This window comes from Oncorhynchus gorbuscha, linkage group LG20 (genome assembly GCF_021184085.1).
Source record: "Oncorhynchus gorbuscha isolate QuinsamMale2020 ecotype Even-year linkage group LG20, OgorEven_v1.0, whole genome shotgun sequence".
Classification (NCBI taxonomy): Eukaryota; Metazoa; Chordata; class Actinopteri; order Salmoniformes; family Salmonidae; genus Oncorhynchus; species Oncorhynchus gorbuscha.
This window is the reverse complement of record NC_060192.1, coordinates 45,586,936-45,613,389: the sequence shown is the minus strand read 5'-3', so window position 1 is coordinate 45,613,389 and position 26,454 is coordinate 45,586,936. Positions and strand designations below refer to the sequence as shown.

The 26,454-nt window shown below is 39.9% G+C and overlaps 1 protein-coding gene across 1 annotated transcript in view; it reads right to left on the bottom strand.

Annotated features, from left to right (window-relative positions):
* Positions 1-3,600: 3,600 nt before the first annotated feature.
* LOC124006930 (DNA polymerase theta-like) overlaps positions 3,601-26,454 on the bottom strand; it is a 43,689-nt gene continuing 20,835 nt past the window's right edge. Inside the window, exons 14-16 of the mRNA XM_046317118.1 lie at positions 21,613-21,742; positions 3,880-3,910; positions 3,601-3,652 (exon numbers count right to left, since the gene is read on the bottom strand). Coding sequence (XP_046173074.1) covers positions 3,601-3,652; positions 3,880-3,910; positions 21,613-21,742 — 213 coding nt within the window. The remainder of the gene's footprint in view (positions 3,653-3,879; positions 3,911-21,612; positions 21,743-26,454) is intronic.

Genomic DNA, 26,454 nt, shown 5'->3' with positions numbered 1-26,454 from the left:
GTTTGTTCCACCATTGGGGGGCCAGGGCAGCGAACAGTTTTGACTGGGCTGAGCGGGAGCTGTACTTCCTCAGTGGTAGGGAGGCGAGCAGGCCAGAGGTGGATGAACGCAGTGCCCTTGTTTGGGTGTAGGGCCTGATCAGAGCCTGGAGGTACTGAGGTGCCGTTCCCCTCACAGCTCCGTAGGCAAGCACCATGGTCTTGTAGCGGATGCGAGCTTCAACTGGAAGCCAGTGGAGAGAACGGAGGAGCGGGGTGACGTGAGAGAAACTTGGGAAGGTTGAACACCAGACGGGCTGCGGCGTTCTGGATGAGTTGAAGGGGTTTAATGGCACAGGCAGGGAGCCCAGCCAACAGCGAGTTGCAGTAATCCAGACGGGAGATGACAAGTGCCTGGATTAGGACCTGCGCCGCTTCCTGTGTGAGGCAGGGTCGTACTCTGCGGATGTTGTAGAGCATGAACCTACAGGAACGGGCCACCGCCTTGATGTTGGTTGAGAACGACAGGGTGTTGTCCAGGATCACGCCAAGGTTCTTGGCGCTCTGGGAGGAGGACACAATGGAGTTGTCAACCGTGATGGCGAGATCATGGAACGGGCAGTCCTTCCCGGGAGGAAGAGCAGCTCCGTCTTGCCGAGGTTCAGCTTGAGGTGGTGATCCGTCATCCACACTGATATGTCTGCCAGACATGCAGAGATGCGATTCGCCACCTGGTCATCAGAAGGGGGAAAGGAGAAGATTAATTGTGTGTCGTCTGCATAGCAATGATAAGAGAGACCATGTGAGGTTATGACAGAGCCAAGTGACTTGGTGTATAGCGAGAATAGGAGAGGGCCAAGAACAGAGCCCTGGGGGACACCTGTGGTGAGAGCGCGTGGTGAGGAGACAGATTCTCGCCACGCCACCTGGTAGGAGCGACCTGTCAGGTAGGACGCAATCCAAGCGTGGGCCGCGCCGGAGATGCCCAACTCGGAGAGGGTGGAGAGGAGGATCTGATGGTTCACAGTATCGAAGGCAGCCGATAGATCTAGAAGGATGAGAGCAGAGGAGAGAGAGTTAGCTTTAGCAGTGCGGAGCGCCTCCGTGATACAGAGAAGAGCAGTCTCAGTTGAATGACTAGTCTTGAAACCTGACTGATTATGGATCAAGAAGGTCATTCAGAGAGAGATAGCGGGAGAGCTGGCCAAGGACGGCACGTTTAAGAGTTTTGGAGAGAAAAGAAAGAAGGGATACTGGTCTGTAATTGTTGACATCGGAGGGATCGAGTGTAGGTTTTTTCAGAAGGGGTGCAACTCTCGCTCTCTTGAAGACGGAAGGGACGTAGCCAGCGGTCAGGGATGAGTTGATGAGCGAGGTGAGGTAAGGGAGAAGGTCTCCGGAAATGGTCTGGAGAAGAGAGGAGGGGATAGGGTCAAGCGGGCAGGTTGTTGGGCGGCCGGCCGTCACAAGACGCGAGATTTCATCTGGAGAGAGAGGGGAGAAAGAGGTCAGAGCACAGGGTAGGGCAGTGTGAGCAGAACCAGCGGTGTCGTTTGACTTAGCAAACGAGGATCGGATGTCATCGACCTTCTTTTCAAAATGGTTGACGAAGTCATCTGCAGAGAGGGAGGAGGGGGGGGGAGGAGGATTCAGGAGGGAGAAGGTGGCAAAGAGCTTCCTAGGGTTAGAGGCAGATGCTTGGAATTTAGCGTGGTAGAAAGTGGCTTTAGCAGCAGAGACAGAGGAGGAAAATGTAGAGAGGAGGGAGTGAAAGGATGCCAGGTCCGCAGGGAGGCGAGTTTTCCTCCATTTCCGCTCGGCTGCCCGGAGCCCTGTTCACCATGTCAATAGTATTTATAGTAGACAGTAACCACACCATGTTATATCAATAGTATTTATAGTAGACAGTAACCACACCATGCTATATCAATAGTATTTATAGTAGACAGTAACCACATCATGTTATATCAATAGTATTTATAGTAGACAGTAACCACACCATGTCAATAGTATTTATAGTAGACAGTAACCACACCATGTTATATCAATAGTATTTATAGTAGACAGTAACTACACCATGTTATATCAATAGTAGACAGTAACCACACCATGTTATATCAATAGTAGTTATAGTAGACAGTAACCACACCATGTCAATAGTATTTATAGTAGACAGTAACCACACCATGTTATATCAATAGTATTTATAGTAGACAGTAACCACACCATGTTATATCAATAGTAGACAGTAACTACACCATGTTATATCAATAGTATTTATAGTAGACAGTAACTACACCATGTCAATAGTATTTATAGTGGACAGTAACCATACCATGTTATATCAATATTACTGGGATCAAAACATTATCTCAGCAGGTTGATGTGGACCCACTAAAGTCCTCGTTACATTAAACTCAGTACGCTGGTTAAAAATATGTTCAAGACACAAACATTAAACCCACGAAGTCACACACTGGAACTCGTTGAGATATTCATAAATACTGTGCCTCTGCTCTGTCACCAATAGGTCCCAATAACACCTCCTTCCTCTTGAAGGGGAGATCATTGGGACATTGTCCAGGGACGTTGTTCAGGTCCTTTGGGAGGAAGGGGAGATCATTGGGACGTTGATCAGGTCCTTTGGGAGGAAGGGGAGATCATTGGGACATTGTTCAGGTCCTTTGGGAGGAAGGGGAGATCATTGGGACGTTGTTCAGGTCCTTTGGGAGGAAGGGGACGTTGTTCAGGTCCTTTGGGAGGAAGGGGAGATCATTGGGAGGAAGGGGAGATCATTGGGACGTTGTTCAGGTCCTTTGGGAGGAAGGGGAGATCTTTGGGAGGAAGGGGAGATCATTGGGACGTTGTTCAGATGTCCAGGTCCTGCAGGTTCCCCCAGCTGGGTCCCACCTTGACCTTGGCTTTCAGCTTAACATAGAGCTTCACAGCACTCTCCATCTCTCTTTTCACTATTTGAGCCACCTAGACGTTACAAACATAGAATTTACCAGACCTCCCCATTGAAGGAACAGTCTATCACCCACATCACTTAACTTCCTGCCTAGCAACAAGCACGTGATGTTTAGAGGGAAGGAGGAGGGGTTTATATACTGGTGCTGGTGGGAGCATGTCTGGCCCATTGGGTGAATACACTTGGTTTGAGCTTGTCCTCGTTGTCCGGTAGTTTTTACTGTTTGTTTAGAACCTAACACTGTATGAGGTCAAGGGTTGAAGGTCAGAGTGAAACCTGTATAATGTTAGAGGTCAGGGGTTAAAGGTCAGAGTGTTACCTGTATGAGGTCCGGGGCTGAAGGTCAGAGTGAAACCTGTATAATGTTAGAGGTCAGGGGTTAAAGGTCAGAGTGTTACCTGTATAATGTTAGAGGTCAGGGGTTAAAGGTCAGAGTGTTACCTGTATAATGTCAGGGGTTAAAGGTCAGAGTGTTACCTGTATAATGTCAGGGGCTGAAGGTCAGAGTGAAACCTGTATAATGTTAGAGGTCAGGGGCTGAAGGTCAGAGTGAAACCTGTATAATGTTAGAGGTCAGGGGTTAAAGGTCAGAGTGTTACCTGTATAATGTTAGAGGTCAGGGGTTAAAGGTCAGAGTGTTACCTGTTAATGTCAGGGGTCCAGAGTGTTACCTGTGCGAGGTCCGGGGCTGAAGGTCAGAAACCTGATAATGTTAGAGGTCAGGGGCTGAAGGTCAGAGGAAACCTGTATAATGTTAGATGGTCAGGGGTTAAAGGTCAGAGTGTTACCTGACCATAATGTTAGAGGTCAGGGGTCTATAATATATAATATATACATCAATATGTCCCCTCACTGACATGACTCTCATAATATATACATCAATATGAACTGCCATGACATAATATATAATATATACATCAATATGCCCACGATGACCCAGCCCTGCCATGACCACGACTCTCTATAATATATAATATATACATCAATATGTACCCCTCACTGACATGACTCTATAATATATACATCAATATGTACCCCTCACTGCCATGACCACGACTCTCTATAATATATAATATATACATCAATATGTACCCCTCACTGTCATGACCACGAGTCTCTATAATATATAATATATACATCAATATGTACCCCTCACTGTCATGACTCTCTATAATATATAATATATACATCAATATGTACCCCTCACTACCATGACTCTCTATAATATATACATCAATATGTACCCCTCACTGCCATGACTCTCTATAATATATAATATATACATCAATATGTACCCCTCACTGTCATGACCACGACTCTCTATAATATATAATATATACATCAATATGTACCCCTCACTGTCATGACCACTCTCTATAATATATAATATATACATCAATATGTACCCCTCACTGTCATGGCTCTCTATAATATATACATCGATATGTACCCCTCACTGTCATGACTCTCTATAATATATAATATATACATCAATATGTACCCCTCACTACCACGACTCTCTATAATATATACATCAATATGTACCCCTCACTGTCATGACCAGGGCACTCTATAATATATAATATATACATCAATATGTACCCCTCACTGTCATGACCACGACTCTCTATAATATATACATCAATATGTACCCCTCACTGTCATGACTCTCTATAATATATACATCAATATGTACCCCTCACTGTCATGACCATGACTCTCTATAATATATAATATATACATCAATATGTACCCCTCACTGTCATGACTCTATATAATATATACATCAATATGTACCCCTCACTGTCATGACCACGACTCTCTATAATATATACATCAATATGTACCCCTCACTGTCATGACTCTATATAATATATACATCAATATGTACCCCTCACTACCACGACTCTCTATAATATATAATATATACATCAATATGTACCCCTCACTACCACGACTCTCTATAATATATAATATATACATCAATATGTACCCCTCACTACCATGACTCTCTATAATATATAATATATACATCAATATGTACCCCTCACTACCACGACTCTCTATAATATATACATCAATATGTACCCCTCACTGTCATGACCACGACTCTCTATAATATATAATATATACATCAATATGTACCCCTCACTGTCATGACCACGACTCTCTATAATATATACATCAATATGTACCCCTCACTGTCATGACTCTCTATAATATATAATATATACATCAATATGTACCCCTCACTGCCATGACTCTATAATATATACATCAATATGTACCCCTCACTGTCATGACTCTCTATAATATATACATCAATATGTACCCCTCACTACCATGACTCTCTATAATATATAATATATACATCAATATGTACCCCTCACTACCATGACTCTCTATAATATATAATATATACATCAATATGTACCCCTCACTACCATGACTCTCTATAATATATAATATATACATCAATATGTACCCCTCACTGTCATGACCAGGGCACTCTATAATATATACATCAATATGTACACCTCACTGTCATGACTCTCTATAATATATAATATATACATCAATATGTACCCCTCACTGCCATGACTCTCTATAATATATACATCAATATGTACCCCTCACTGTCATGACTCTCTATAATATATAATATATACATCAATATGTACCCCTCACTATAATATATATAAATCAAGACTCTGTGATAATATATACATCAATATGTACCCCTCACTGTCATGACTCTCTATAATATATAATATATACATCAATATGTACCCCTCACTGCCATGACTCTCTATAATATATACATCAATATGTACCCCTCACTGCCATGACTCTCTATAATATATACATCAATATGTACCCCTCACTTTCATGACTCTTTACAATACAGTGTGATTGTATATATACAGTGTGATTGTATATATACCCTACAGTGTGATTGTATATATACCCTACCATACAGTGTGATTGTATATATACCCTGCCATACAGTGTGATTGTATATATACCCTACCATACAGTGTGATTGTATATATACCCTACCATACAGTGTGATTGTATATATACAGTGTGATTGTATATATACCCTACCATACAGTGTGATTGTATATATACCCTACCATACAGTGTGATTGTATATATACCCTACCATACAGTGTGATTGTATATATACCCTACCATGCAGTGTGATTGTATATATACCCTACCATACAGTGTCATTGTATATATACAGTCCTGATTGTATATACCCTACCATACAGTGTGATTGTATATATATACCCTACAATACAGTGTGATTGTATATATACAGTGTGATTGTATATAAACCCTGCCATACAGTGTGATTGTATATATACCCTACCATACAGTGTGATTGTATATATACCCTACCATACAGTGTGATTGTATATATACCCTACCATACAGTGTGATTGTATATATACCCTACAGTGTGATTGTATATATAGCCTACCATGCAGTGTGATTGTATATATACCCTACCATGCAGTGTGATTGTATATATACCCTACCATACAGTGTGATTGTATATATACCCTACCATACAGTGTGATTGTATATATACCCTACCATACAGTGTGATTGTATATATATACCCTACAATACAGTGTGATTGTATATATACAGTGTGATTGTATATAAACCCTGCCATACAGTGTGATTGTATATATACCCTACCATACAGTGTGATTGTATATATACCCTACCATACAGTGTGATTGTATATATATACCCTACCATACAGTGTGATTGTATATATACCCTACCATGCAGTGTGATTGTATATATACCCTACCATTGTATATATACCCTACAGTGTGATTGTATTGTATATACCCTACCATACAGTGTGATTGTATATATACAGTGTGATTGTATATATACCCTACCATACAGTGTGATTGTATATATACCCTACCATACAGTGTGATTGTATATATATACCCTACCATACAGTGTGATTGTATATATACCCTACCATACAGTGTGATTGTATATATATATAACCTGCCATACAGTGTGATTGTATATATACCCTACCATGCAGTGTGATTGTATATATACCCTACCATACAGTGTGATTGTATATATACCCTACCATACAGTGTGATTGTATATATACCCTGCCATACAGTGTGATTGTATATATACCCTACCATGCAGTGTGATTGTATATATACAGTCCTGATTGTATATACCCTACCATACAGTGTGATTGTATATATACCCTACCATACAGTGTGATTGTATATATATACCCTACCATACAGTGTGATTGTATATATACCCTACCATGCAGTGTGATTGTATATATACCCTACCATACAGTGTGATTGTATATATACAGTCCTGATTGTATATACCCTACCATACAGTGTGATTGTATATATATACCCTACAATACAGTGTGATTGTATATATACAGTGTGATTGTATATAAACCCTGCCATACAGTGTGATTGTATATATACCCTACCATACAGTGTGATTGTATATATACCCCTACCATACAGTGTGATTGTATATATACCCTACCATACAGTGTGATTGTATATATACCCTACCATACAGTGTGATTGTATATATACCCTACCATACAGTGTGATTGTATATATACAGTGTGATTGTATATACCCTACAGTGTGATTGTATATATACCCTACCATACAGTGTGATTGTATATATACCCTACCATACAGTGTGATTGTATATATACCCTACCATACAGTGTGATTGTATATATACCCTACCATACAGTGTGATTGTATATATACCCTGCCATACAGTGTGATTGTATATATACCCTACCATACAGTGTGATTGTATATATACCCTACCATACAGTGTGATTGTATATATACCCTACCATACAGTGTGATTGTATATATACCCTACCATACAGTGTGATTGTATATATACCCTACCATACAGTGTGATTGTATATATACCCTACCATACAGTGTGATTGTATATATACCCTACCATGCAGTGTGATTGTATATATACCCTACCATACAGTGTGATTGTATATATACCCTACCATACAGTGTGATTGTATATATACAGTGTGATTGTATATATACCCTACCATACAGTGTGATTGTATATATACCCTACCATACAGTGTGATTGTATATATACCCTACCATACAGTGTGATTGTATATATACCCTACCATACAGTGTGGTTGTATATATACCCTTGTGTGATTGTATATACCCTACCATACAGTGTGATTGTATATATACCCTACCATACAGTGTGATTGTATATATACCCTACCATACAGTGTGATTGTATATATACCCTACCATACAGTGTGATTGTATATATACCCTACCATACAGTGTGATTGTATATATACCCTACCATGCAGTGTGATTGTATATATATACCCTACCATACAGTGTGATTGTATATATACAGTGTGATTGTATATATACCCTACCATACAGTGTGATTGTATATATACCCTACCATACAGTGTGATTGTATATATACCCTACCATACAGTGTGATTGTATATATACCCTACCATACAGTGTGATTGTATATATACCCTACCATACAGTGTGATTGTATATATACCCTACCATACAGTGTGATTGTATATATACAGTGTGATTGTATATATACCCTACCATACAGTGTGATTGTATATATACCCTACCATACAGTGTGATTGTATATATACCCTACCATACAGTGTGATTGTATATATACCCTACCATGCAGTGTGATTGTATATATGTGATTGTATATACCATACAGTGTGATTGTATATATACAGTGTGATTGTATATATACCCTACAGTGTGATTGTATATATACCCTACCATACAGTGTGATTGTATATATACCATGCCATACAGTGTGATTGTATATATACCCTACCATACAGTGTGATTGTATATATACCCTACCATACAGTGTGATTGTATATATACCATTGCCATACAGTGTGATTGTATATATACCCTATTGTATATATACCCATACAGTGTGATTGTATATATACAGTGTGATTGTATATATACCCTACCATACAGTGTGATTGTATATATACCCTACCATACAGTGTGATTGTATATATACCCTACAGTGTGATTGTATATATAGCCTACCATGCAGTGTGATTGTATATATACCCTACCATGCAGTGTGATTGTATATATACCCTACCATACAGTGTGATTGTATATATACCCTGCCATACAGTGTGATTGTATATATACAGTGTGATTGTATATATACCCTACCATACAGTGTGATTGTATATATACCCTACCATTGCAGTGTGATTGTATATATATCCTACCATACAGTGTGATTGTATTGTATGCCATACAGTGTGATTGTATATATACCCTGTGTGATTGTATATATACCCTACCATACAGTGTGATTGTATATATACCCTACCATACAGTGTGATTGTATATATACAGTGTGATTGTATATATACCCTACCATACAGTGTGATTGTATATATACCCTACCATACAGTGTGATTGTATATATACCCTACCATACAGTGTGATTGTATATATACAGTGTGATTGTATATATACCCTACCATACAGTGTGATTGTATATATACCCTACCATGCAGTGTGATTGTATATATATCCTACCATACAGTGTGATTGTATATATACAGTGTGATTGTATATATACCCTACCATACAGTGTGATTGTATATATACAGTGTGATTGTATATATACCCTACCATACAGTGTGATTGTATATATACCCTACCATACAGTGTGATTGTATATATACCCTACCATACAGTGTGATTGTATATATACCCTACCATGCAGTGTGATTGTATATATACCCTACAGTGTGATTGTATATATACCCTACAGTGTGATTGTATATATAGCCTACCATGCAGTGTGATTGTATATATAGCCTACCATGCAGTGTGATTGTATATATACCCTACCATGCAGTGTGATTGTATATATACCCTACCATACAGTGTGATTGTATATATATATAACCTGCCATACAGTGTGATTGTATATATACCCTACCATGCAGTGTGATTGTATATATACCCTACCATACAGTGTGATTGTATATATACCCTACCATACAGTGTGATTGTATATATACCCTACCATACAGTGTGATTGTATATATACAGTGTGATTGTATATATACCCTACCATACAGTGTGATTGTATATATACCCTACCATACAGTGTGATTGTATATATACCCTACCATACAGTGTGATTGTATATATACCCTATATATACCCTACCATACAGTGTGATTGTATATATACCCTACCATACAGTGTGATTGTATATATACCCTACAGTGTGATTGTATATATAGCCTACCATGCAGTGTGATTGTATATATACCCTACCATGCAGTGTGATTGTATATATACCCTACCATACAGTGTGATTGTATATATATATAACCTGCCATACAGTGTGATTGTATATATACCCTACCATGCAGTGTGATTGTATATATACCCTACCATACAGTGTGATTGTATATATATACCCTACCATACAGTGTGATTGTATATATACCCTACCATACAATGTGATTGTATATATACCCTAGCATGCAGTGTGATTGTATATATACCCTACCATACAGTGTGATTGTATATATACCCTACAGTGTGATTGTATATATAGCCTACCATGCAGTGTGATTGTATATATACCCTACCATGCAGTGTGATTGTATATATACCCTACCATACAGTGTGATTGTATATATATATAATCTGCCATACAGTGTGATTGTATATATACCCTACCATGCAGTGTGATTGTATATATACCCTACCATGCAGTGTGATTGTATATATACCCTACCATACAGTGTGATTGTATATATACCCTACCATACAGTGTGATTGTATATATAACCTGCCATACAGTGTGATTGTATATATACCCTACCATGCAGTGTGATTGTATATATACCCTACCATACAGTGTGATTGTATATATACCCTACCATACAGTGTGATTGTATATATACCCTACCATACAGTGTGATTGTATATATACCCTACCATACAGTGTGATTGTATATATACCCTACCATACAGTGTGATTGTATATATACAGTCCTGATTGTATATACCCTACCATACAGTGTGATTGTATATATACCCTACCATACAGTGTGATTGTATATATATACCCTACCATACAGTGTGATTGTATATATACCCTACCATGCAGTGTGATTGTATATATACCCTACCATACAGTGTGATTGTATATATACAGTCCTGATTGTATATACCCTACCATACAGTGTGATTGTATATATATACCCTACAATACAGTGTGATTGTATATATACAGTGTGATTGTATATAAACCCTGCCATACAGTGTGATTGTATATATACCCTACCATACAGTGTGATTGTATATATACCCTACCATACAGTGTGATTGTATATATACCCTACCATACAGTGTGATTGTATATATACCCTGCCATACAGTGTGATTGTATATATATACCCTACAATACAGTGTGATTGTATATATACCCTACCATACAGTGTGATTGTATATATACAGTGTGATTGTATATATACCCTACCATACAGTGTGATTGTATATATACCCTACCATACAGTGTGATTGTATATATACCCTACCATACAGTGTGATTGTATATATACCCTACCATACAGTGTGATTGTATATATACCCTACCATACAGTGTGATTGTATATATACCCTACCATACAGTGTGATTGTATATATACCCTACCATACAGTGTGATTGTATATATACCCTACCATACAGTGTGATTGTATATATACCCTACCATACAGTGTGATTGTATATATACCCTACCATACAGTGTGATTGTATATATTGTATATATACCCTACCATGCAGTGTGATTGTATATATATACCCTACCATACAGTGTGATTGTATATATACAGTGTGATTGTATATATACCCTACAGTGTGATTGTATATATACCCTACCATACAGTGTGATTGTATATATACCCTACCATACAGTGTGATTGTATATATACCCTGCCATACAGTGTGATTGTATATATACCCTACCATACAGTGTGATTGTATATATACCCTACCATACAGTGTGATTGTATATATACAGTGTGATTGTATATATATACCCTACCATACAGTGTGATTGCATATATACCCTACCATACAGTGTGATTGTATATATACCCTACCATACAGTGTGATTGTATATATACCCTACCATGCAGTGTGATTGTATATATACCCTACCATACAGTGTGATTGTATATATACCCTACCATACAGTGTGATTGTATATATACCCTACCTGATTGTATATACCCTACCATACAGATTGTATATATACCCTACCATACAGTGTGATTGTATATATACCCTACCATACAGTGTGTGATTGTATATATACCCTACCATACAGTGTGATTGTATATATACCCTGCCACCATACAGTGTGATTGTATATATACCCTACCATACAGTGTGATTGTATATATACAGTGTGATTGTATATATACCCTACCATACAGTGTGATTGTATATATACCCTACCATACAGTGTGATTGTATATATACCCTACCATGCAGTGTGATTGTATATATACCCTACCATACAGTGTGATTGTATTATATACCATACAGTGTGATTGTATATATACCCTACATACAGTGTGATTGTATATATACCCTACCATACAGTGTGATTGTATATATACCCTACCATACAGTGTGATTGTATATATACCCTACCATACAGTGTGATTGTATATATACCCTACCATACAGTGTGATTGTATATATACCCTACCATACAGTGTGATTGTATATATACCCTACCATACAGTGTGATTGTATATATACCCTACCATACAGTGTGATTGTATATATACCCTACCATACAGTGTGATTGTATATATACCCTACCATACAGTGTGATTGTATATATACCCTACCATGTGTGATTGTATATATACAGTGTGATTGTATATATACCCTACCATACAGTGTGATTGTATATATACAGTGTGATTGTATATATACCCTACCATACAGTGTGATTGTATATATACCCTACCATACAGTGTGATTGTATATATACCCTACCATACAGTGTGATTGTATATATACCCTACCATGCAGTGTGATTGTATATATACCCTACAGTGTGTGATTGTATATATACAGTGTGATTGTATATATACAGTGTGATTGTATATATACCCTACCATACAGTGTGATTGTATATATACCCTACCATGCAGTGTGATTGTATATATACCCTACCATGCAGTGTGATTGTATATATACCCTACCATACAGTGTGATACAGTGTGATTGTATATATACAGTGTGATTGTATATATACCCTACCATACAGTGTGATTGTATATATACCCTACCATACAGTGTGATTGTATATATACCCTACCATACAGTGTGATTGTATATATACCCTACCATACAGTGTGATTGTATATATACCCTATACAGTGTGATTGTATATATACCCTACCATACAGTGTGATTGTATATATACCCTACCATACAGTGTGATTGTATATATACCCTGTGATTGTATATATGTGATTGTATATATATATATATACCAGTGTGATTGTATATATACCCTACCATACAGTGTGATTGTATATATACCCTACCATGTGATTGTATATATATTGTATATATACAGTGTGATTGTATATATACCCTACCATACAGTGTGATTGTATATATACCCTACCATGCAGTGTGATTGTATATATATACCCTACCATACAGTGTGATTGTATATATACAGTGTGATTGTATATATACCCTACAGTGTGATTGTATATATACCCTACCATACAGTGTGATTGTATATATACCCTGCCATACAGTGTGATTGTATATATACCCTACCATACAGTGTGATTGTATATATACCCTACCATACAGTGTGATTGTATATATACAGTGTGATTGTATATATACCCTACCATACAGTGTGATTGTATATATACCCTACCATACAGTGTGATTGTATATATACCACCATACAGTGTGATTGTATATATACCCTACCATACAGTGTGATTGTATATATACCCTACCATGCAGTGTGATTGTATATATACCCTACCATACAGTGTGATTGTATATATACAGTGTGATTGTATATATACCCTACCATACAGTGTGATTGTATATATACCCTACCATACAGTGTGATTGTATATATACCCTACCATACAGTGTGATTGTATATATACCATTGCCATACAGTGTGATTGTATATATACCCTACCATACAGTGTGATTGTATATATACCCTACATACAGTGTGATTGTATATATACCCTACCATACAGTGTGATTGTATATATACCCTACCATACAGTGTGATTGTATATATACCCTACCATGTGATTGTATATATACACCCTACCATTGTATATATACCCTACCATACAGTGTGATTGTATATATACCCTACCATGTGTGATTGTATATATACCCTACAGTGTGATTGTATATATACCCTACCATACAGTGTGATTGTATATATACCCTACCATACAGTGTGATTGTATATATACCCTGCCATACAGTGTGATTGTATATATACCCTACCATACAGTGTGATTGTATATATACCCTACCATACAGTGTGATTGTATATATAGTGTGATTGTATATATACCCTACCATACAGTGTGATTGTATATATACCCTACCATACAGTGTGATTGTATATATACCCTACCATACAGTGTGATTGTATATATACCCTACCATACAGTGTGATTGTATATATACCCTACCATGCAGTGTGATTGTATATATACCCTACCATACAGTGTGATTGTATATATACAGTGTGATTGTATATATACCCTACAGTGTGATTGTATATATACCCTACCATACAGTGTGATTGTATATATACCCTGCCATACAGTGTGATTGTATATATACCATGCCATACAGTGTGATTGTATATATACCGTGTGATTGTATATATACCCTACCATACAGTGTGATTGTATATATACCCTACCATACAGTGTGATTGTATATATACCCTACAGTGTGATTGTATATCTACCCTACCATGCAGTGTGATTGTATATATACCCTACCATACAGTGTGATTGTATATATATATAACCTGCCATACAGTGTGATTGTATATATACCCTACCATGCAGTGTGATTGTATATATACCCTACCATACAGTGTGATTGTATATATACCCTACCATGCAGTGTGATTGTATATATACCCTACCATACAGTGTGATTGTATATATACCCTACAGTGTGATTGTATATATAGCCTACCATGCAGTGTGATTGTATATATACCCTACCATGCAGTGTGATTGTATATATACCCTACCATACAGTGTGATTGTATATATATATAACCTGCCATACAGTGTGATTGTATATATACCCTACCATGCAGTGTGATTGTATATATACCCTACCATACAGTGTGATTGTATATATACCCTACCATACAGTGTGATTGTATATATACAGTGTGATTGTATATATACCCTACAGTGTGATTGTATATATACCCTACCATACAGTGTGATTGTATATATACCCTACCATACAGTGTGATTGTATATATACCATGCCATACAGTGTGATTGTATATATACCCTACCATACAGTGTGATTGTATATATACCCTACCATGCAGTGTGATTGTATATATACCCTACCATACAGTGTGATTGTATATATACCCTACCATACAGTGTGATTGTATATATACCCTACCATGCAGTGTGATTGTATATATACCCTACCATACAGTGTGATTGTATATATACAGTGTGATTGTATATATACCCTACCATACAGTGTGATTGTATATATACCCTACCATACAGTGTGATTGTATATATACCCTACCATACAGTGTGATTGTATATATACCCTGCCATACAGTGTGATTGTATATATATACCCTACAATACAGTGTGATTGTATATATACAGTGTGATTGTATATAAACCCTGCCATACAGTGTGATTGTATATATACCCTGCCATACAGTGTGATTGTATATATACCCTGCCATACAGTGTGATTGTATATATACCCTACAATACAGTGTGATTGTATATATACAGTGTGATTGTATATAAACCCTCCATACAGTGTGATTGTATATATACAGTGTGATTGTATATATACCCTGCCATACAGTGTGATTGTATATATACCCTACAATACAGTGTGATTGTATATATACCCTCCATACAGTGTGATTGTATATATACCCTACCATACAGTGTGATTGTATATATACCCTACCGTACAGTGTGATTGTATATATACAGTGTGATTGTATATATACCCTACCATACAGTGTGATTGTATATATACCCTGCCATACAGTGTGATTGTATATATATACCATACAGTGCGATTGTATATATACAGTGAGATTGTATATATACCCTGCCATACAGTGTGATTGTATATATACCCAACCATACAGTGTGATTGTATATATACCCTCCATACAGTGTGATTGTATATATACCCTACCATACAGTGTGATTGTATATATACAGTGTGATTGTATATATACCCTACCATACAGTGTGATTGTATATATACCCTGCAGTGTGATTGTATATATATACAGTGTGATTGTATATATACCCTACCATACAGTGTGATTGTATATATACCCTACCATACAGTGTGATTGTATATATACCCTACCATACAGTGTGATTGTATATATACCCTACCATACAGTGTGATTGTATATATACCCTACCATACAGTGTGATTGTATATATACCCTACCATACAGTGTGATTGTATATATACCCTACCATACAGTGTGATTGTATATATATACCCTACCATACAGTGTGATTGTATATATACAGTGTGATTGTATATAAACCCTGCCATACAGTGTGATTGTATATATACCCTGCCATACAGTGTGATTGTATATATACCCTACAATACAGTGTGATTGTATATATACAGTGTGATTGTATATAAACCCTGCCATATAGTGTGATTGTATATATACCCTCCATACAGTGTGATTGTATATATACCCTACAATACAGTGTGATTGTATATATACAGTGTGATTGTATATAAACCCTGCCATATAGTGTGATTGTATATATACCCTCCATACAGTGTGATTGTATATATACCCTGCCATACAGTGTGATTGTATATATACAGTGTGATTGAATATATACCCTACCATACAGTGTGATTGTATATATACAGTGTGATTGAATATATACCCTACCATACAGTGTGATTGTATATATACAGTGTGATTGTATATATACCCTACCATGCAGTGTGATTGTATATACCCTGCCATACAGTGTGATTGTATATATACCCTACCATACAGAGTGATTGTATATATACAGTGTGATTGTATATATACCCTGCCATACAGTGTGATTGTATATATACAGTGTGATTGTATATATACCCTGCCATACAGTGTGATTGTATATATACCCTGCCATACAGTGTGATTGTATATATACCCTGCCATACAGTGTGATTGTATATATACCCTACCATACAGTGTGATTGTATATATACCCTACCATGCAGTGTGATTGTATATATACCCTACCATACAGTATGAGTGTATATATACCCTACCATACAGTGTGATTGTATATATACCCTACCATACAGTGTGATTGTATATATACCCTACCATACAGTGTGATTGTATATATACCCTACCATACAGTGTGATTGTATATATACCCTACCATACAGTGTGATTGTATATATACCCTGCCATACAGTGTGATTGTATATATATACCCTACAATACAGTGTGATTGTATATATACAGTGTGATTGTATATAAACCCTGCCATACAGTGTGATTGTATATATACCCTGCCATACAGTGTGATTGTATATATACCCTACAATACAGTGTGATTGTATATATACAGTGTGATTGTATATAAACCCTGCCATATAGTGTGATTGTATATATACCCTCCATACAGTGTGATTGTATATATACCCTGCCATACAGTGTGATTGTATATATACAGTGTGATTGAATATATACCCTACCATACAGTGTGATTGTATATATACAGTGTGATTGAATATATACCCTACCATACAGTGTGATTGTATATATACAGTGTGATTGTATATATACCCTACCATGCAGTGTGATTGTATATACCCTGCCATACAGTGTGATTGTATATATACCCTACCATACAGAGTGATTGTATATATACAGTGTGATTGTATATATACCCTGCCATACAGTGTGATTGTATATATACAGTGTGATTGTATATATACCCTGCCATACAGTGTGATTGTATATATACCCTGCCATACAGTGTGATTGTATATATACCCTGCCATACAGTGTGATTGTATATATACCCTACCATACAGTGTGATTGTATATATACCCTGCCATACAGTGTGATTGTATATATACCCTACCATGCAGTGTGATTGTATATATACCCTGCCATACAGTGTGATTGTATATATACCCTACCATACAGTGTGATTGTATATATACCCTCCATACAGTGTGATTGTATATATACCCTACCATATAGTGTGATTGTATATATACAGTGTGATTGTATATATACCCTACCATACAGTGTGATTGTATATATATACCCTACCATACAGTGTGATTGTATATATACAGTGTGATTGTATATATGCCCTACCATACAGTGTGATTGTATATATACCCTGCCATACAGTGTGATTGTATATATACCCTGCCATACAGTGTGATTGTATATATACCCTGCCATACAGTGTGATTGTATATATACCCTACCATACAGTGTGATTGTATATATACAGTGTGATTGTATATATACCCTGCCATACAGTGTGATTGTATATACACAGTGTGATTGTATATATACACAGTGTGATTGTATATATACCCTGCCATACAGTGTGATTGTATATATACAGTGTGATTGTATATATATACAGTGTGATTGTATATATACAGTGTGATTGTATATATACCCTGCCATACAGTGTGATTGTATATATACAGTGTGATTGTATATACACAGTGTGATTGTATATATACCCTACCATACAGTGTGATTGTATATATACCCTGCCATACAGTGTGATTGTATATATACCCTACCATACAGTGTGATTGTATATATACCTTACCATACTGTGTGATTGTATATATACCCTACCATGCAGTGTGATTGTATATATACCCTACCATGCAGTGCATTCAGAAAATATTCAGACCCCTTCCCCTTTTCCACATTTTATTACGTCAATTTCGAGTCTCATAGCATCAATTTTAGAATAAGGCTGTAACGTAACAAAATGTGTAAAAAGTCAAGGGGTCTGAATACTTTCAGAATGCACTGTACATGCACTGGCCCTTCCACAGCTCAGTGTATTCACTATGACACCCAGAGCTCAGTGTATTCACTATGACACCCAGAGCTCAGTGTTTTCACTATGACACCCAGAGCTCAGTGTTTTCACTATGACACCCAGAGCTCAGTGTTTTCACTATGACACCCAGAGCTCAGTGTTTTCACTATGACACCCAGAGCTCAGTGTTTTCACTATGACACCCAGAGCTCAGTGTATTCACTATGACACCCAGAGCTCAGTGTATTCACTATGACACCCAGAGCTCAGTGTTTTCACTATGACACACAGAGCTCAGTGTTTTCACTATGACACCCAGAGCTCAGTGTTTTCACTATGACACCCAGAGCTCAGTGTATTCACTATGACACCCAGAGCTCAGTGTTTTCACTATGACACCCAGAGCTCAGTGTATTCACTATGACACCCAGAGCTCAGTGTATTCACTATGACACCCAGAGCTCAGTGTTTTCACTATGACACCCAGAGCTCAGTGTTTTCACTATGACACCCAGAGCTCAGTGTTGTCACTATGACACACAGAGCTCAGTGTTTTCACTATGACACCCAGAGCTCAGTGTTTTCACTATGACACACAGAGCTCAGTGTATTCACTATGACACCCAGAGCTCAGTGTTTTCACTATGACACCCAGAGCTCAGTGTTTTCACTATGACACCCAGAGCTCAGTGTTTTCACTATGACACCCAGAGCTCAGTGTTTTCACTATGACACCCAGAGCTATGACACCCAGAGCTCAGTGTATTCACTATGACACCCAGAGCTCAGTGTTTTCACTATGACACACAGAGCTCAGTGTTTTCACTATGACACCCAGAGCTCAGTGTTTTCACTATGACACCCAGAGCTCAGTGTATTCACTATGACACACAGAGCTCAGTGTTTTCACTATGACACCCAGAGCTCAGTGTATTCACTATGACACCCAGAGCTCAGTGTATTCACTATGACACCCAGAGCTCAGTGTATTCACTATGACACCCAGAGCTCAGTGTATTCACTATGACACCCAGAGCTCAGTGTATTCACTATGACACCCAGAGCTCAGTGTTTTCACTATGACACCCAGAGCTCAGTGTTTTCACTATGACACCCAGAGCTCAGTGTTTTCACTATGACACCCAGAGCTCAGTGTTTTCACTATGACACCCAGAGCTCAGTGTTTTCACTATGACACCCAGAGCTCAGTGTTTTCACTATGACACCCAGAGCTCAGTGTATTCACTCAGACACCCAGAGCTCAGTGTATTCACTATGACACCCAGAGCTCAGTGTTTTCACTATGACACCCAGAGCTCAGTGTTTTCACTATGACACCCAGAGCTCAGTGTTTTCACTATGACACCCAGACGCTGTGGTACAGCAGCGCTCAGTGTTTTCACTATGACACCCAGAGCTCAGTGTTTTCACTATGACACCCAGAGCTCAGTGTTTCACTATGACACCCAGAGCTCAGTGTTTTCACTATGACACCCAGAGCTCAGTGTTTTCACTATGACACCCAGAGCTCAGTGTTTTCACTATGACACCCAGAGCTCAGTGTTTTCACTATGACACCCAGAGGCTGTGGTACAGTTATTACAACAATTATCTGGGCCATTTTCTTATAGTTGCACTGGTGCTCCAGGGTTGGTGTGTGTGTTACCTGTGTGTGTTACCTGTGTGTGTTACCTGTGTGTGTGTGTGTGTGTGTGTGTGTGTGTGTGTGTGTGTGTGTGTGTGTGTGTGTGTGTGTGTGTGTGTGTGTGTGTGTGTGTGTGTGTGTGTGTGTGTGTGTGTGGTGTGTAGGTGTGTAGGTGTGTAGGTGTAGGTGTGTGTTACCTGTGTGTTGGTGTGAGAGAGGGGCAGCAGGGTAGCTGTGTGTGTTACCTGTGTGTTGGTGTGAGAGAGGGGCAGCAGGGTAGGTATGTGTGTTACCTGTGTGTTGGTGTGAGAGAGGGGCAGCAGGGTAGGTGTGTGTGTTACCTGTGTGTTGGTGTGAGAGGGGCAGCAGGGTAGGTGTTACCTGTGTGTTGGTGTGAGAGAGGGGCAGCAGGGTAGGTGTTACCTGTGTGTTGGTGTGAGAGAGGCAGCAGGGTAGGTGTTACCTGTGTGTTGGTGTGAGAGAGGCAGCAGGGTAGGTGTGTGTGTTACCTGTGTGTTGGTGTGAGAGGGGAGCAGCAGGATAGGTGTCTCTAAGACATTGCTGGATGTTGACCGTAGCCAGTTTAACGATGTCAGCGGCTGACCCCTGGACTGTCGTGTTAACAGCCTGACGCTCCGCCTGAAGAGGGTTCACAACTTATAGTTGGAGGCAGAAATGTACACGCACTCAGGTTGGAGTCATTAAAACTAGTTTTTCAACCACTCCACAAATGTCTTGTTAACAAACTATAGTTTTGTCAAGTCGGTTAAGACATCTACTTTGTTCATGACACAAACAATTTTTTGAACAATTGCTAACAGACAGATTATTTCACTTATAATTCACTGTATCACAATTCCAGAGGGTCCGAAGTTTACATACACTAAGTTGACTGTGCCTTTAAACAGCTTGGAAAATTCCAGAAAATGATGTCATGGCTTTAGAAGCTTCTTATAGGCTAATTGACATAATTTGAGTCAATTGGAGGTCAACCTGAAGATGTATTTCAAGGACTACCTTCAAACTCAGTGCCTCTTCGCTTGGCATCATGGGAAAATCCAAAGTAATCAGCCAAGACCTCAGAAAAAAAAATGTGTAGACCTCCACAAGTCTGGTTCATCCTTGGGAGCAATTTCCAAACGCCAGAAGGTACCAAGCTCATCTGTACAAACAATAGTACGCAAGTATAAACACCAGCCGTCATACCACTCAGGAAAGACTTTAACCTCCCCACGTCTACCTTTGACTCATTCCTCTCTGCCTCCTTCTTTCCATCCTCTCCTCTTTTGACCTCACCCTCTCACCTTCCCCCCCTACTCACAAGGCAGGCAATACGCTCGACCTCATCTTTACTAGATGCTGTTCTTCCACTAACCTCATTGCAACTCCCCTCCAAGTCTCCGACCACTACCTTGTATCCTTTTCCCTCTCACTCTCATCCAACACCTCCCACACTGCCCCTACTCGGATGGTATCGCGCCGTCCCAACCTTCGCTCTCTCTCCCCCGCTACTCTCTCCTCTTCCATCCTATCATCTCTTCCCTCTGCTCAAACCTTCTCCAACCTATCTCCTGATTCTGCCTCCTCAACCCTCCTCTCCTCCCTTTCTGCATCCTTTGACTCTCTATGTCCCCTATCCTCCAGGCCGGCTCGGTCCTCCCCTCCCGCTCCGTGGCTCGACGACTCATTGCGAGCTCACAGAACAGGGCTCCGGGCAGCCGAGCGGAAATGGAGGAAAACTCGCCTCCCTGCGGACCTGGCATCCTTTCACTCCCTCCTCTCTACATTTTCCTCCTCTGTCTCTGCTGCTAAAGCCACTTTCTACCACTCTAAATTCCAAGCATCTGTCTCTAACCCTAGGAAGCTCTTTGCCACCTTCTCCTCCCTCCTGAATCCTCCTCCTCCCCCCCCCTCCTCCCTCTCTACAGATGACTTCGTCAACCATTTTGAAAAGAAGTTGGACGACATCCGATCCTCGTTTGCTAAGTCAAACGACACCGCTGGTTCTGCTCAACACTGCCCTACCCTGTGCTCTGACCTCTTTCTCCCCTCTCTCTCCAGATGAAATCTCGCGTCTTGTGACGGCCGGCCGCTCAACAACCTGCCCGCTTGACCCTATCCCCTCCTCTCTTCTCCAGACCATTTCCGGAGACCTTCTCCCTTACCTCACCTCGCTCATCAACTCATCCCTGACCGCTGGCTACGTCCCTTCCGTCTTCAAGAGAGCGAGAGTTGCACCCCTTCTGAAAAAACCTACACTCGATCCCTCCGATGTCAACAACTACAGACCAGTATCCCTTCTTTCTTTTCTCTCCAAAACTCTTAAACGTGCCGTCCTTGGCCAGCTCTCCCGCTATCTCTCTCTGAATGACCTTCTTGATCCATAATCAGTCAGGTTTCAAGACTAGTCATTCAACTGAGACTGCTCTTCTCTGTATCACGGAGGCGCTCCGCACTGCTAAAGCTAACTCTCTCTCCTCTGCTCTCATCCTTCTAGACCTATCGGCTGCCTTCGATACTGTGAACCATCAGATCCTCCTCTCCACCCTCTCCGAGTTGGGCATCTCCGGCGCGGCCCACGCTTGGATTGCGTCCTACCTGACAGGTCGCTCCTACCAGGTGGCGTGGCGAGAATCTGTCTCCTCACCACGCGCTCTCACCACTGGTGTCCCCCAGGGCTCTGTTCTAGGCCCTCTCCTATTCTCGCTATACACCAAGTCACTTGGCTCTGTCATAACCTCACATGGTCTCTCCTATCATTGCTATGCAGACGACACACAATTAATCTTCTCCTTTCCCCCTTCTGATGACCAGGTTGCGAATCGCATCTCTGCATGTCTGGCAGACATATCAGTGTGGATGACGGATCACCACCTCAAGCTGAACTTCGGCAAGACGGAGCTGCTCTTCCTCCCGGGGAAGGACTGCCCGTTCCATGATCTCGCCATCACGGTTGACAACTCCATTGTGTCCTCCTCCCAGAGCGCTAAGAACCTTGGCGTGATCCTGGACAACACCCTGTCGTTCTCAACTAACATCAAGGCGGTGGTCCGTTCCTGTAGGTTCATGCTCTACAACATCCGCAGAGTACGACCCTGCCTCACACAGGAAGCGGCGCAGGTCCTAATCCAGGCACTTGTCATCTCCCGTCTGGATTACTGCAACTCGCTGTTGGCTGGGCTCCCTGCCTGTGCCATTAAACCCCTACAACTCATCCAGAACGCCGCAGCCCGTCTGGTGTTCAACCTTCCCAAGTTCTCTCACGTCACCCCGCTCCTCCGCTCTCTCCACTGGCTTCCAGTTGAAGCTCGCATCCGCTACAAGACCATGGTGCTTGCCTACGGAGCTGTGAGGGGAACGGCACCTCAGTACCTCCAGGCTCTGATCAGGCCCTACACCCAAATAAGGGCACTGCGTTCATCCACCTCTGGCCTGCTCGCCTCCCTACCACTGAGGAAGTACAGTTCCCGCTCAGCCCAGTCAAAACTGTTCGCTGCTCTGGCCCCCCCAATGGTGGAACAAACTCCCTCACGACGCCAGGACAGCGGAGTCAATCACCACCTTCCGGAGACACCTGAAACCCCACCTCTTTAAGGAATACCTAGGATAGGATAAGTAATCCTTCTCACCCCCCCCCCTTTAAGATTTAGATGCACTATTGTAAAGTGACTGTTCCACTGGATGTCATAAGGTGAATGCACCAATTTGTAAGTCGCTCTGGATAAGAGCGTCTGCTAAATGACTTAAATATTAAATGTTTAAATGAAAGAGATGCGTTCTGTCTCCTAGAGATGAACGGACTTTGGTGCGAAAAGTGCAAATCAATCCCAGAACAACAACAAAGGACCTTGTGAAGATGCTGGAGGAAACAGGTACAAAAGTATCTATATCCACAGTAAAACTAGTCTTATATCGACATAACCTGAGAGGCTGCTCAGCAAGGAAGAAGCACCTGCTCCAAAACCGCCATAACAAAGCCAGACTATGGTTTGCAACTGCACATGGGGACAAAGATGGTACGTTTTGGAGAAATGTCCTCTGGTCTGATGAAACAAAAATAGAACTGTTTGGCCATAATGACCATCATCACGTTTGGAGGAAAAAGGGGGAGGCTTGCAAGCTGAAGAACACCATCCCAACCCTGAAGCACGGGGGTGGCAGCATCATGTTGTGGGGTTGCTTTGCTGCAGGAGGGACTGGTGCACTTCACAAAATGGATGGCATCATGAGAAGGCAAAATTATGTTGATATATTGAAGCAACATCTCAAAACATCATTCAGGAAGTTAAAGCCTGGTCACAAATGGGTCTTCCAAATGAACTATGATCCCAAGCATACTTCCAAAGTTGTGGCAAAATGGCTTAAGGACAACAAAATCAAGGTATTGGAGTGGCCATCACAAAGCCCTGACCTCAATCCAATAGAACATTTGTGGGCAGAACTGAAAAAGCTTGTGCGAGCAAGGAGGCCTACAAACCTGACTCAGTTTCACCAGCTCTGTCAGGAGGAATGGGCCAGAATTCACCCAACTTATTGTGGGAAGCTTGTGGAAGGCTTCCCGAAACGTTTGACCCAAGTTAAACAATTTAAAGGCAATGCTACCAAATACTAATTGAGTGTATATAAACGTCTGACCCACTGGGAATGTGATGAAAGAAATAAAAGCTGAAAGAAATCATTCTCTCTACTATTATTCTAACATTTAACATTCTTAAAATAAAGTGGTGATCCTAACTGACAATGTCAAATCCTGTTGTAGTAATATGGCTACAGGTTCATCTGCCTCACCTAAAGTCCATTCTGGTGGGAAGCTGCTATAGACCAAGTGCTAACAGTCAGTATCTGGATAACATGTACCGGTATGAAATGCTTGATAATGTGATATCAATAGAGATGAATGTTTTCTGGTGTATGATGTTAGCTACCGGTTTCCTGGAGTTGGTGTGTAATGTCAGCTACCTGTTTCCTGGTGTGTGATGTTAGCTACCTGTTTCCTGGTGTGTAATGTTAGCTACCTGTTTCCTGCTGTGTGATGTTACCTACCTGTTTCCTGGTGTGTGATGTTACCTACCTGTTTCCTGGTGTGTGATGTTAGCTACCTGTTTCCTGGTGTTGGTGTGTGATGTTAGCTACCTGTTTCCTGGTGTGTGATGTTAGCTACCTGTTTCCTGGTGTGTGATGTTAGCTACCTGTTTCCTGGTGTTGGTGTGTGATGTTAGCTACCTGTTTCCTGGTGTTGGTGTGTGATGTTAGCTACCTGTTTCCTGGTGTTGGTGTGTGATGTTAACTACCTGTTTCCTGGTGTGTGATGTTAGCTACCTGTTTCCTGGTGTTGGTGTGTGATGTTAGCT